Source organism: Rousettus aegyptiacus, unplaced genomic scaffold, assembly GCF_014176215.1.
Source record: "Rousettus aegyptiacus isolate mRouAeg1 unplaced genomic scaffold, mRouAeg1.p scaffold_m13_p_3, whole genome shotgun sequence".
Taxonomy (NCBI): Eukaryota; Metazoa; Chordata; class Mammalia; order Chiroptera; family Pteropodidae; genus Rousettus; species Rousettus aegyptiacus.
The window spans coordinates 30295988-30311847 of NW_023416306.1; the positions used below are offsets into that span (position 1 = coordinate 30295988).

The 15860-nt window shown below is 36.6% G+C and overlaps 1 protein-coding gene across 1 annotated transcript in view; it reads right to left on the bottom strand.

Moving 5' to 3' along the window:
- LOC107502839 (phospholipid-transporting ATPase FetA) overlaps positions 1 to 15860 on the bottom strand; it is a 93714-nt gene that overhangs the window by 15656 nt on the left and 62198 nt on the right. The window contains exons 14-18 of the mRNA XM_016130450.2: positions 12707 to 12903; positions 10318 to 10526; positions 8490 to 8533; positions 2094 to 2259; positions 173 to 361 (exon numbers count right to left, since the gene is read on the bottom strand). Of these exons, the coding sequence (XP_015985936.2) occupies positions 173 to 361; positions 2094 to 2259; positions 8490 to 8533; positions 10318 to 10526; positions 12707 to 12903 (805 nt within the window). The remainder of the gene's footprint in view (positions 1 to 172; positions 362 to 2093; positions 2260 to 8489; positions 8534 to 10317; positions 10527 to 12706; positions 12904 to 15860) is intronic.

The window sequence follows — 15860 nt, forward strand, 5'->3', positions numbered from 1 at the left end:
ATATGTGACCAAGAAAGTGGGAATGGCTACGTGTTCATATTTGAGGCACAATACCCGTGGGAAGGTATGTGGGTGAGAGAAAACATTTGTGTGTAGATTAAACAGAAAGGTAATGTGTGAATGTGTATGAAAGACAAATAAGGGGAGAGGACTGACTAGGAGGGGCACCCACCAATAACAGACATCCTCTTGCGCACATTGCTGAAGTCCAAAATAGCCAGCAGTTGGTAGACTTTAGTTTTCCCCATTTCGACTACCACAATTATCTCAGATGTGCGGGAACAGAACACAAAGCCAAAGTTCCTGGCAGCAGTGACCAGGGCACCTTCATCTGGAGACTGAGCCTGGTACACCAGCTTACCTGGTGAGAGAGAAAAGGGCAGCCAGAGCCTACAGAGATGTGCAGTTGAAGTCCACCCAGAAACAACACTGGCTTCCAAATGACTTACATAAAGATAGAGCCCAAGAGGCGACAAAACTTCCTCACAGTCTGGCCCTAAAAGGCCAGGTTATATAGAACAGGTCACTTTTTTTCTTTCCAATATTTTCAACTCATTTCACAGACCTGATTTAGTACTATAGAGGTACATTGTACATGCAATGTATACAAATAAACAAAACGTAGGCAGTTACTCTCCAACTTTAGTGGGTAAAGAGGGCTCAGGGGGCTTGTTAAAAATGCAGGTTCCTGGCCCTACCCAAACTTAGTAAATCCAGAATCACAAAATCTGGGAGGTGGGCCCAAGAAATTGAGTTTTTAACAAATATCCTGAGTGAGTCTCATGCAAGTGGTCCTGCATAAAGTGGTCTGGCATAAAGTACTCTTGCATAAGACTGGCCAAACTTTAAATAAATACTGCTATAATATTGATGGTTTAATAAACAATTTAAAAATATATGAATGAGTATTGTCATCTTTGAAACTCTCACCTTGGGAAGCTAAATGACTCACTTTACTGAATCAGTCTTCCAATGTGATATTATACAAGACATTTTTCAAGTTCCTTTTTAGAAAAGCACCATAATCTGAGGTACATTTTGGATTATTTCCCTTCTTAAGGACAATTTAATTTTTAAAAACAGTTATGTATCATCAGCGTCTTATACTTATGAATGACGTAGGTGGGGGAATATAATTTTAGTTCAGACAAAAGATGTATCTATAGGACAATAAGACTATTTTCTTGTGTGCTTCCTCCCTTGTCACTCAAGGCAGTAAACAAAAACAAGCCCAAATACTCTTCAAATAATAGCGACTTGTTGGAATGTCAGGCCTGGAATGGGAGCTCACAGGGCCAGGAGACATGAAATTTGGGTTCTCATCTTTGCTATTTTTAGCTATAGGATTTTAAGGAAGTCATTTAATCTCTTTTAGCTTCAGTTTCCTTCAAAACTAGGATCATTTTTCTTGTTCTGCTTACCTCGGAAAGCTTTTGTGAATATTGGGGGAGATAATATAAATAAAAGCAATTTATAAAACTGTAAAGTGATAAATAAACATAAGGTGTTACTAATGGTAGTATTATATGAAGAGTACATTGACTTTAATGGATGTGATTTATTTGGTTGCCTAAATTGTTGTTAGTTAAGAAAAAAAAGTCTTATTAATTTATAAACAGTCATTCTTCATTCTTTCAAAAAAGGTTTGGATAAATTCATGGATGATACAGTCATATCTCGTTAGTAAAGAAACTAAGATATGCGGGGATAACCTTAAATTGTGAAGTAACAAAAGGACGACACAATGCATCCTTCAAGAAGTCTTGTCAGAGATAGTGGGGCTGATCTTGGGGATATTTCAGATGGACTCTATGATTTCAAGATCAGAAACTCCCTAGAGAGCACCAAGTTTGACCCCTATTCAATGGCTGTATCTTTTTTAAGACCAAGAGGTTGTTTTCTACTTGAATATCTCCAGTGACTAGCAGCTCACTATTTATGTTGACTATCCATTCAATTGCTAGATAACCCTTGCTATTAGAAGTTCTTTTTTAGATTAAACCGTTACAAGTGATATTAAACCACTCCCAACTTCAACCAGCCTAGACTCTATGGCATATTCTCAGTCTATGAGGCCTCAGGGCCTTTCTCACCTTCTACTTTCTCTTCTGACATCACAGTATGACACAATGAGAGTGAGAGGAAAAACAAGTGCACCCAGTGGTCTCCCTTTTTCACTGCTTCCACCAAAGTCTCATCATAAAATGAAAACTTAGGATCAGCCAGTTTGTTGTAGGAGAAGCTGACCTTTTCTGTTTTCTGGAACACATAAGCCAGAACAAACTTCTCAGTGGCAGCTTGACACATTTTAAAAGCTCAATTTGGGGGCAATTTCTGGTATGTGATCAGAGCTCTTAGGAGGATGGAAAACAGAAAAGCAAAATAAATGGAGGAGATCCTGTGCTGGTTCCTAAGGCCTTTGCAGCTCTAACTGGGACCATCCATTCACTTGGGCCAGAAAAGATTCATCCCATAGGAGACAAGGTAAGTACTGCTTGGCAGACCCTTCTTGTACCGTTTCTGCCCCAGCTATCCTGAATGATCAATGGCCAGCTTTAGTCTCTACTCTTTCAAGTTCCAAATCCATTATAATTAAACCTGAAGAAATGAGAGGGTAAGTGTCCCATTTAGTACATGATGTCTGGCAATAGTCTTATCTCTGGCTGCCCTCTGCCTGATTTGGGGAGCTGGGAAGGGAACCGAGTCCTGCTATTACTGTGATATTATGTCAGTCAGTCATATCACTCTGTAGCACTATTTCTATTTAACCCCACAAGGGAGCTAGAGGGGAACATTGCAAGATAGAGGCAAGGATGCATAACAAAGACTCCTCAGTACATTGTACTTCTTCACAGATTTAATTCTGAACCATTTTACTTGACCTGTCAGAATACCTGACTCTTTCCTGGCTCTGACTTTCATGGTCCTTAACTTTGCCTCAATCTTTGGACCTAATAATACTATTTTCCTGGTCATGATAGATGTAATTCTTATTCTCCATTTCGGCTAGGAAGCAGGTAGCCACCTTGGGTAAACATTTTATTCTGGTTCGATTTGGCCCTGAAGCTCTCTTACCCCTAGAATGTGACATTAAGAGATTTCTTCAGCCCTCACTAGAACTCTCAACGATATTTCTCCAGTTCTTTGTAGTTGTATTTGTGCTGGGCCCCAATATGTCAAGTATAGACCCAATTTTCCTGCTTGGCGTTATGTTGGGGTAAGAGTAATTTGTAGTGAGCTATATAAGCTCTTTTCTATATCCCATATAGAGGGAGTTTTGTCATAGCAGTAAGAAAGTATGGTCAGGTCCAGAATAAAGCCCTAGACATGGCCAAGCACAGAGATATAAGCTCTGGGAAATTTGTGGGTTCAGTAATTTAAGATAACTCATTGTATTGCATCCTCTCAGGCTACAGAATGAACTAACACATTCTTTGAAACTAGAAGCTGGTGACTGATAAGAAATGAATAGAGAAGCAGGCATAAGATTCTGCATTAGCATCTTATATTCAAAGGGGAGTCATAGCAACTTTCTGCTAGAAGTGACATACTTTGATTTGTGTCAGAGAAAGTCCTCTGATAGCAACATGGGGAATATAATGGAACTAGCAAGATGAGAAGCAAGGAGACCAGTTAAGAGGCCATTGAGTAATCCACAAGAGAAATAATAAAGTAATAAAATTAAATATTAAATTAAGGGGATGTTTTGAAAACACAGGGAGCTAGAACTGATGCAACTTGGATATAAGGAGTGAAAGAGGGAAAGAGGTAAGAATGTTATATTTCCTAATTGGGCCCCTGGAAAGACAGTAAGACAGTTCACTGAAATAGGATACCCAACAGGAGATTAGCTGGGTGATGAACAAGGTAAAAAAGAAGACAGCTTGTAAAGTATTGAGGATGCTTGTGATCTGATGTTCCTGAAGAAGTTTTTGACAGACTGAATTGGAGATACTTGAAGGACATACAGGTAGTAATAAAAGTAGACATACATAGTTTTGAAGCTCAGGTAAGAGATCAGAGTTAGTTTCTCATCTTCCCTTCCAGACAAGTAATGTTTGAGAACAATGGACCTGGCTGGGTATAGGACTCAGACAGGACTGGTGTGGAGCTGCAGTACAGCATCATCTGAGAGGCAGTATTCATGAATAACTCTGAAATTATAAGGTAATTAAAAACTAGTTAAACAAGGTTTAAAGGCAAATCCAAGTTCTCATCTGGGGACACCAGATAAGAGAGTGTAGAGTCAATAGGAGGGTAGGCTTGGCAATTTAGGATGCTGTGACATAGCTACAGACAGTTTTTATAGGATATCTTTAGCATTGGCCATTGATGGGAAGGGAGTTTTCAAGGCTTCCTTGGATATATGGATTTGGAGGTCCTCAGTAAGTTACTGGTAGTTAAAGCCATGTAAATACCATGAGATTACTTGGGAAGATATACGGATGGAGAAAAGGTTTAATAATAGAGCTCTGGGGAACATCGGCACCTATGGCCAAGGAGATGAGAAAAAGGAACCATACAGGAAGAAAAAAAAAACAAGAAGAGAGTTATTTAACAAAAGTCAAGGGACAAGAAATCTTTAAGAAAAAGTGAAGTTTAAATGTTAAAATCTGCACAGAAGTTGGGTAAGGATTCAATAACAAGGCAGTCAGTCATTTAGTGACCTTGGCTAGGATAGTTTCAGTGGACATGATAGGACAGAATCTAATTACAGAGAGTTGGTTAAAAAATGAATCAAAGGTCAAGAGTTAGAAGTTGCTGTAATTATCTGTTTATTTACATGATTCCTCCTCTAGCCTGCTGACTCTTTGAAGGTAGAGAACAAGTCTCTTATTGTCCTTGAACCTTTAGCACTTACTCAGCGTCTGACATATGGTTGATAATAAATAAGCTGAACTGACTGATGAGGACAGATAATGGCTAGAGAGTAATGCAAGATGAAGAAAAAGTTCTAAAAACTTTAAAAAACATGAATAAAAATAAAATATAAAAATGTATTAGTAGTGGTTACCTCTGGTTAATAGGCTAAGGGTTATTTTAACCCATTTATTTAAATTTAGGTTAATACTTTTTTTCAGAACAGTGTTAGGTTTACAGAAAAACTGAGCAGAGAGTATAGAGCTCCCATATACTCCCTCTCTTCTTTTCACTCTACGGTTTCCTCTATTAATATCTTACATTGGTGTGGTACATATGTTACAATCGATGAACCAATAATGATGCATTATTATTATTATTTTATTATTATCATTACTACTACTACTACTACTACTACTACTACTACTACTACTACTAGTACTACTACAGTCCTTCATTTACATTAGGGTTCACTCTGTGTTGTACAGTTTTATGGGTTTTGACAAATGCATAATATAATGAATCCACCATAATGATATCACACAGAATAGTTTCACTGTCCTAAAATTCCCTGTGCTTGCTCCATTGTATTTTTTAACCCTCTCTCCACTTCTCCCTGACCTCTTGGCAACCACTGGTCTTTTTACTTTCTTTATAGTTTTTTACCTTTTCCAGAATGTCATTTGGTTGGAATCATACCACACATAGCCTTTTCAGATTAGCTTCTTTCATTTAGAAATACGCATTAAAGTTCTTCCTTTTTTGTGGTTTGACAACTCATTTTTATTGCTGAATGATATTCCATTGAATGGATGTAGTAAGAATTTTTTTTTAATGAAAAGACTTGAGCTGGGGGAAAGAATCATTAGGGGATAAATTCCAAATATTAATAAAGAAAGAATACAGGATTGACTGAGGTTCCCGAAGAAGTAGAAAGGGATGGAATCTGAATATATAAAGAGATTGGCATTAAAAGAATTTTTTTTGAGAATGAAGGAAAGGAGGTAAAGATAGGTTCTGAAGTATGTAAAGAAAAGGCTATTTAGCTGATAATTTGGATTTTTCTCAGTGAAGGAGAAGGCGATATCACAAATAGGTAAAAAATTATCCAGTGGCACTGGAAGCCCAGAAGACGTGGAGTCTCTGAATTTGTAATGGTTTTGTGATGACCACAAAGTGGTTTGGTTAATTTAAGGTTTAGATTTTTTTGGGTAAAGTGGGGAAAAGAGGATGCTATTCACCTTGAGTACAGAGTGGAGCAAGATAGGAAAGGAAGTAAAGTCACAAAGGAGTGACAGACAGGAGAAAAAAAGAGCTGAGAATTTGTAAATCTGTTAAGAAAGCAGGCATACTAGGAGTCAAGTACCTAGAGAGACGGAGGAATAGAGTTTGTGATCAGAGATCATGATTAGAGAATTTATAATTTCAGGGTAGTACAATTCTGAATGGAGACATGGTGATATGGAAAAGGGTGACATAAATTTTTTGAGCCCAAGAGGTCAATTGAAAGACATATTCTTTCAGACATCTGAAAGCATCCATGGTGATAGATCATCCATAAAAAGCCAGTACCATTCCAGATTATAGCAGGGATTAAGGTAGAGAGGGAAAATATGAGCTAAGTTCCAAAGTCCTCAGTGAATGAGGTAAAAAAGCTAGATGTCAATGACAAGAAGAGTTAAAGAGTATAGCCAGAAGTCATAAGCATCACAGGAAGAAAGATTATATAAGGGAGCAAAGAAATGGTTTAAAAGTGGCACACGATAATGAAAAGAATACTTTTAGGTTTTGGTAAGCTGAGTATGAGAGATGAAAGAAAAACAGCATGTTCTCAGGGTAAGTCATGTTTCAATCAAGGCAGGGAGAAGCAAGAATTTTTTGTGAAGAGATGAGGCTGTAGGTAACTTTGTTTGCAAGAGAACAAGATTCCAGAGATCTAGCAGAAAATGTGCTATGGTTAATCAGTAGTGGAAGGAAGAGGAAGGAGAAAGAGACTCGGTAACAATTTATTTCCTAGAAGCTTTAATTTTGTTTATATTGCTAAGGTCATTAGCAGACTGCCTGGAAGGGGATTTAAGGCAAAACACTGATTTTCTTCCCCCTTCCAAATCGCTTCGGATGGATGGGGTGAGGCAGTAGTTGGGAGCTAGAGTTAGCTGTTTGCTATATAAGTCAAGTAGCTAAGGGTTTCAAATAGGTTTCAGTAGGAGGAAAGGAATAGGGTGAGGAGACCCTGAGAGTAACAGAGAAAGCCCTATGAAGGAATACCTAAAATCAAATTCATAAACAAAAGCTGAGATTCAACACTGGAGAGAACAGTAAAAATGAACCAGGTAGAACAGACAGAATAGATATTTTTATAATTGTATGGGTTAAGTCTATTGAGCATGTCATAAATCCTGAAACTATAAAGGAAAATGACTGATTGATTAATTATATAAATTTAAAAACTTATACACATAAAAAATTAACAAAAGACAAAAGACAAAAAAATGGGGAAAATGATTTTAACATATGATCCAGGTAAAAGAAGTTATTATTTTTACTGTAAAAAGAGCACTTTCAAATAAGAAAAATAAGGCAAAGAATATAAACAAGCAGTTTACAAAATAAGTATAAAATGGGCAATAAAGTAATTGGGAAGTGGAAGGAAAACAAACACATAAATAAATGATTCAAACTGATTAGTAAAGAAAGGTAAATTAAATGAGGTATTTTTCACTAATTAAATTTCTAAAGGTTAAAACATTGTCAATACCTAGTACTGACAAGGATATATGAAAAAATAAATTCTTATATCTTTGGTGGGAATTATAAATTGATGCAATCTACCTGGAGGGCAATGTGGTAATATTAAATACATTAAAAATGTGTCTACCTTTTGACCAATCAATTTCACTTCTAAGATTTTATTCTAAGAAAATAATCATCAGAGGAGAAGACAAAAATGTATGCACCAGGGTGCTTACTGCAATGCTATTTATAATAGCAAAAGAAAACAGAATAAAAATAGGGGATTGGTTAAATACATTAAGGTATATCAATACAACTAAATACAACACTCATTCAAAATGATGATGCTGACCTAAATTTACTGACAGGGAAAGAGAACCACAATATAGTATTAAGTGAATAAAAAGAGGCTGAAAATAACATGTATAATATGATTCTTTCCCCCCTTTCTCTCTTCTTATCTATCTACCTACAAATGTACCTACCTATCCACCCACCTATATCTAGATGTATATGTGTGTATATATGTACATATGAAAAGCATCTGAAAGGATATAACCCCAAATTTTACATTAGGTATCTAAATGGGATTGAATGACTTTAACTTTCTTCTTCACACATTTCTGGATTGCCTGGATTTTTTTAATGGTGAGCCCAAAGTATCTTTTAAACAGAAAAAAAAAAAACCAATAAAGTTATTTTCATTTTCAAATGCAATCTCAAACCCTTCAAATAAACATAGATCATTTATATAATGCTTTCTGATATTAAGGGGTCAATCAATGCTTTACTATTTCAGGGGTGAAGGGAGTCCCACCTTGTGTTTAAGACGCTGCTGTGCAGCACAACCTCACTGGGCTCCCACATATATTTCACAAGGAGCTGTGATCACTAACCTCAGAGACTTCTACTCTCTTTCCATTCTGGTCATAGACATCACCTGTTGGTAGGTAAAGAGCAGAGATTTGACAAAGGTTTTAAAAAAGGGTTTAACATTGCTTTTTGTGTGTGGTAAAATATATATAATATAAAATTTGCCATTTTTTAGTGTACGACCCAGTGGCATTAATTGCATTTATAATGTTGTGCAATAATCACCATTACATATTTCCAAAACTTTTTCCGCATCCTAAAGAAAAACTCCTTATACCTCCCTATTCCCAGCTCCTGGTAACCTCTCAGGTACTTTCTCTTCCTCCGAATATGTCCTTCTAGATAGTGCATATAAATAGAATACAATATTCCTTTTGTGTCTGGCTTATTTCACTTAGCATAATGTTTTTAAGACCATCCATGTTGTAGCATGTGTTGGAACTTGATTACTTTTTATGACTGAGTAATATTCCATTATATGGATATATCACAATTTGTTTATCCATTCATCTGTTGATGGACACATAAGCTGTTTCTGTCGTTGGGCTATTGTGAATAGTGATGCAATAAACACTAGCATATATCTATCTGTTTGAATCCCTGTCTTCACTTTTTTTTTTTTTTTTTTTGTATATACATAGGTCTGGATTTACTGGGTTATATGGTAATTTACAGGAGCATTTTTACAAGCTTATTTCTTCTGATTCTATTATTCTAGACTTGCAGTCAAGCTGCCTTGAATCCCTTCAGGCCACCTAGCCCTCAGTGCTCCTGTAAGCTCCTTTCCCCAAAGCAATGGTAAGAAGGCATCTGCTTGGGTTCCAACTCTTCTCCTTTAAGTGCAAGTGAGGTGAGCTGGAGTTAGCCCTCCAATCAGGAAAGTTACCTAAAAGAGACGTGAAAATAGGCTGGAATGTTTAGGATTCTAGGCTGATGTATAGTATAGACAGAATGAGGGTAGAAGACAGTCTGATGCCAGGCACAGGAATACCCATGACCCTTTTCAACCTTACCTAGTAGTGTATGGTAACATCTTATAATAAACCAGAGAATTAAGATCCTCACCCAAATCGATTCATCCAAAAATAAGCTTTCAGAGTTTATACATATGAAATCTTGTTTGGCAGGGGTAATAGGAAATATCAGAGTGCCCTTTTTTAATGTAAACATTTAAATTATTTTTTAATTGAGGTGAAATTCACATAAAATATGATTGACCATTTTAAAATGTGCAATTCAGGGCATTTAGTGCATTCATAATGTTGCGTAACTACCACCTCTCTCTAGTTTCAAAACTTTTTTTATCACACCAGAATATTCCATGTGTTCTAGCCTTTTAGATATGATCTCCTTCCTCTGCTAGTTAGTGCACACACATGAGGACTTAACATGATCCTAAAAACAAGCTTAAGATTAAGGCATGAGCTAATAAAGAATTGGGCATAGGAGACACTGAGTACCCTTTGATGGCTTCTCTCAAGACTATTGGTATGAAAGAGAATCAGGAGATTAGTAGCTTCAGTAATATGCTGGTTGTCCCATCTGATATAATGTGAGAGTGAACTGACATCCCCAAGACACTGGGAATTTCTTAAGGACAGAAATTAAGTATGTACATTTTGATATTGCCAATGTCCAACATGATGGATTACATCTACAAGGGGCTAAATAAACACTTTTTGGTTAGAACTAAATGGGCTAAGTGATTTTTACTAAGTGAATACGGAAGGTTGTGAAAATAAAAGGCAAATGTCTATTTCAGAGGCATATAGATTGAGAGCTTGATTATTCTTGAAAACAATCTGCAAAGTGGTTCCCCAGAACTCAGGGAAAGCAGGAAGACATGCATACCATATAACTTCCCATTAATAGAACACTTGTTGAAAATCATGATGTTCTGAGTCAGAGTCCCTGTTTTGTCGGAGAACACATATTTGACCTGGCCGAGCTCCTCATTAAGGGTGGTGGTGCGAGCCTGTGCCGGTGTGTTTTTTGGTGCATAAAACATCTTCTGATCCCAGTTGATATAGCAACTGTTGCCCAATCTTATTATCTCAACACTAAGGAGAAAGAAAGAAAAAAAGAGTTCTGGATCAGAGTAGGACAAGCAAATACATCATTCTGGTTTCCTAGCCATTCTTGTGATAGGCAAGGGCCAGCATCTGAAAATCAGAGTATCTTCCTTGGGAACCTACAATTGATCTTGGATCATAGGACTCTACCCACCAGCCAACCCACTATAATTCTGACTTTGACCATTATCATTCAAGGCATTACCATTTGGATCCAGACACACTCGATTAACTTTGCTGAGGCATATCCCCCTTTCACTCTTTCTTCTTCCAAAACATATCCAAGAAAAGTCACAAATTTTGAATTTCTGCAGTATTATTGCAAGGCCCGATAGTATCAAGAGCTAACTTATAAAAGGCTGCCTAGGCTTAATTAGACGATTATTGCTGCTGTCATGTAAATCCATTAATGGGGAAGAGAGAGAAACTTGAAACACTCAGAGCGTCTTTGTTTCAGAAGAAGGGAAGGATCAGTGAAAATCAGAAACAGCTTATAGAAGCTGAACCTCTGATAAATTTCCAGGCAGAGCTAGCCTGCCTGTGGGGTAGTTTCTCCTCTTAATAGCCTCCTCTTCATTTTATCTGACTTTTTCCTATTGCCTTTGTCACATTTCTCCTCTTCCAAATAACATGCCTTATAGATTCTTCGTGGTTAACAAGCAGCTTCATTTTAAAATACTGAAGATTTTAAAGGGGCTTCCTCCTATTATCATTCATACTTAATATGTGTTAGATTGCTTCATCATTAACTCCTGTCTGAGACAGTTACACTGAACAATACAGATTTTTCGTTTGAGGTGAGGGAGGAGTTGCTCAGGCCCACATTATTGACTCTACTGTAATCTCATGTATTGTGACCTCCCTTTCTTCACTATACCAGCCATCATAGCAATCTCTTTAAACCCAAACATTTAATCACATTATTTCTTTCCTTAGAAAGATCTTTGCTACTTTTAGAATAAAATTCAAACTCCTTGGCCTGGCATTTACGGCTCTCCTGGATCTGATCTTAAACTATCACCTAACACCTTAGTCGAGGTTATTCACTCTTCTATGACCAGGTCAAGCTTTTAAAAACCTCCAAAGCTTTGTACATGCTCATCTTCCTGCTTGCAATATTCTTTTCCTATTTTCTGTTTGGTGAATTCTACTCTTTTCTCAATTATTAGTTTGATTATTATCTTTATCTGTAAACCCGTAAGCATCTCCAGGCAGAACTAATCCATTCCTTTTCCAGGCTCCCATACCATCCATGTATATATTTCCATTACATAATTTCTCATATTGTACCATATTTATTTAAGTATCTGTTTCCATGGCTATCTTGTAAGCTTATCTAGAGAAAGGGTTGTCTTATTATTTGTTTCTTTTTCTAGCACATAATAGAGTGCTTGGCACATAGTAAGTGTCCAACAAATACCTGTTGAATTAATAAGACAATTTACTTATGTAGGGTACTTTTCGGGTTGGAATGTTACAGCGCAGTGTTTAGAAAACCTGGAGAGAAAGATGAGAAAATGTGTTTGCAGTTCATGTATGTAAGAGAGAATGTTGAAAATAGAAAAAGGAGATCAGACCATAGTAAAGACTTATTTTACTTATTTCAAATTTTTGTCCAAGGTGCTCATGAAAAGGAAGAAGGAAACATTTTCCTTCTCTTCTCTTCCAACTTTTAGAAACCAGAACTTAAGTCACAATTACACCTATCTACCATTTGCCACACTGTTTCTATGGGAAAACACATTCTGAGTTTTGATTAACTGAATTATAAATGAATATTTAGACTCTATCTCATTGATAAACTAGGAGCTGCCTAGCTTGTGCTTTAGTTTCATGAAATTTATGTGTATTTTTTTCCAATTATTTCATGTGCGCATATGTTTTATTTAGTCACTTATAGGCTATTTGAGTGCAGGGATAATTTTTTTCTTTTTTCTTTTTTTTGGTATAAACCACATAATATCTATCACAGTATTCTGGATATGGAAAACACATATACAATCTTTAGGTATTTCTCAGTGTTTTGTACACCAGACATTGTAAAAAGTAGTGGGTTAAAGAGTACACAGTGTACACTTTCTAAAAGTTTATTCTCTAGCTTGGGAATTAAGCAGGAAGTATGGAGCCAGCTTCTCCACATGTAACCCAAAGTGATCAAAGAAGCCTACCTGACATAGAGGGAAATAGGCACCATGGTGTTGAGAATAATGAAGTAGGACCAGAATATGAAGAAGGCAGAGACAAATGATGATGAGACATATTCTTTCCATGGCAGAAAATTCTGGAAGTAGTAGCCTTTCTTGTTCTCCCAAATGCCATGCCCAATTGCTAGGATAAAACACATGCCACCTAAAAAGAGGAAAATCTAGAAAAAAAATTTTTTAATTAATATTTCTTCTAAGGCATATGCTACTTTAGTTCTATGTTGTTTTTTTTCCTTCCCTATTGAGCCTTCTCTCTCAATAAAGCTTCTCTCTCCTCTTGGAGGGCAGGAAGGCCTGCAGTTTACAAGATACAGGCAGTTGTACACTGGACAGAAAAGAAAGCCCAGCGGGAGCCACCCTTGGGATTTTGAAGGGAGATGATAGTAACTAAAATATATTAAATATTAATTAAGTGCTAGGAACTGTGCTAAATACTTTACATATATTATTTAATTTAACATTTATAATACTCTTCTTTTAATAATAGATAAGGAACTTGATATTAAGAGTAGAAAAGTATTTTGCCTAAAGTCACTTTGCTACTAACTAGGAGAGATAGGTTTTGAACCAGTTCCAGAACCCAACCTCTTAATCACTCCATTATTGAAGTGAGGTGCTGCTTTAACAAAAGTCTCAAATTTGTGGCATTGGCTTAACAGTTGGGGGTGGGTGGTAAGAAACTGATACAAAAGGCTGAAAATATGGCAATCACATTAACAGTAAGGAATTTGGTAAAACTTGAAGATAGGCCATGTGCCTCCTGAGCTGATACAGCTCTAATGGAAGTGGTTGGAAGGAATCAGAATGTCAGTGTGTATTGACTGCCTTTGACATAGTATTAAAAAAAAAATAGTTGAACTAGGGAAATAATTGGCCAATTTATAAGCAGAAATAATAAAGGAATAGAGATACATCTGAGTCTTCAAAGGACTGGAAAAATCTATTACTTTTAGACACCAAAGAGGAAGAGATAAGATTAAGAGCTTAAGCTTACAAGGTCCAGTAATTCTTTCCAACTGAATTTTGCCTGTGGGCAAAGTTGAAATTAAAGGGGATACCTTCTTATCCAAGATTAATGTTCCATATAATGGCAACTTTCTTACTATTAAGTTGAGAAAGAAAGGCATGGAGGAACATGGAAGCAAGGCAAATTTGAGCTCTATTTAGAAAAGAACACAGCAGGAAAGGGGATAACATTCTGGAACTCCTTTTACAAAGACAGCATTACTCTGGTACCAAATCCAGACAAGCACACTACAAGAATACTACCAGCTAATATCCCTGATGAATACAGATGCAAAACTTCTCAATAAAAATAGTAACAAACCAAATTCAACAGCATATTAAAAGGATTGTACACCATGATCAGGTGGGATTTAGACATTAATGAAAGAAATTGAAGAAGACACAAACAAATGGAAAGATATCCCATGTTCATGGATTGGAAGAGTTAACGCTGTTAAAATGTCCATACTACCCAAAGCTATCTATAGATTCAATGTAATCCCTATCGGAGTCCAATGGCATTTTTTTACCTAATTTAAAAAATGATCTCAAAAATCTGTATGGAACCATGAAAGACCTGAAACGGCCAAAGCAGTATTGACAAAGAAAAACAGAGCCGGATGCATTACAACTTTCTGATTTCAAACCATATTACAAAGCTTAGTAATCAAAATAGTATGGTACTGGCATAAAAACAGCAATTCCACTTTCAGTACATATCCAAGGTAAACTAAATCACTATCTTCAAGAGATATTTACACCCCCATGTTCACTGCAGCATTATTTACAATAGACAAGACATGGAAACAACCTAAGTGTCTATCAACACGTGAATGGGTAAAGAAAATGCGGTATTATACATACATATACAATAGAATATTATAGTCATTTAAAAAAAAGGAAATTCTGCCATTTGTGACATTATGGATGAATTTGAGGGCATTATGGTAAGTGAAATAAGCCAGACAGAGAAAGACAAATACTGTATGATTTCACTTATATATAGAATCTAAAAAATACAAACTCATTGGATTTCCTTTGAGGTTTCCAGCCAGAGATGGCCAGCTCTTCTGGCAATGGGAGGAATTCCTCAAGAAAGAACTAAAGGTGAAAAAAAAATGGTGTAGACGATAGAGGCTCTGTTCATCCCTCTGGCGACCAAATCAAAGTTGTGACAGAAAAAAAGGGGCAGCAGCAAAGAAAAATTGCCTGAGATCTAGATGAACAAGTCATACAACTCGGGAGAAATCCAAGAAAGCACTTTGCAAGGTAGGACGGGGCGAGGACGTGGGGCTGCCTGGTCTCGAGTGGCTGAGTGAGATGGAAGCTGCAGCAGCGGCAGAAGCCTCTTGAAGGGACCGCAAATTTACACTAATAAGACCAGGAGACTTAGGAGCTTTGCTTAGTACAGAAAACAGACATGGAAAGGCAGCCAAAATGGGAAGGCAAAAAAGCAGAAACCATATGAGAGAACAGAACAGGGATCCAGATATAATGGAGTCAAGTAATCTAACGGATGCAAAGTTCAAACACTGGTTATAAAGATGCTCAATGAATTTTTGGGAAATGTGGAGAACTCTAACAAAGAGATAAAAATGGAGATGGAGATTATAAGAGGGATCCAGTCTGAAATGGAGAACACATTATCTGAGATAAGAAGTATATTAAATGGAATAAACAAAGTGAATAAAGAAGAGGATGACATGCCCTATCTAGAGAACAGGAAAGCTAATCAGGACACTCAAACAGAATGGCAAGAAAAAAGAGGCCAAGACTATAAAGATGATTTAAGGAGGCTATGGGACACTATTAAGGCTCAAAATATTTGTCCAATTGGTGTAAGTGAAGAATATCAAGATGTTGAACAGCTGTTTGAAGAAATAATGCTGGAAAACTTCCCTAACCTGGTGAAGAAAATGAACATAAAACCCCTGGAAGCTCAGAGGATTCCAAAAATTAAGGATCCAAAAAGGCCCACACCAAGACATATCATAATTAAAATGCCAAAAGTTAAATACAAAGAAAAAAATTTAAAAGCAGCAAGAGAAAAACAAATAATTACATATAAGGGAACACCCATATGAATAGCAGCTGATTTCTCAAGAGAGACAGA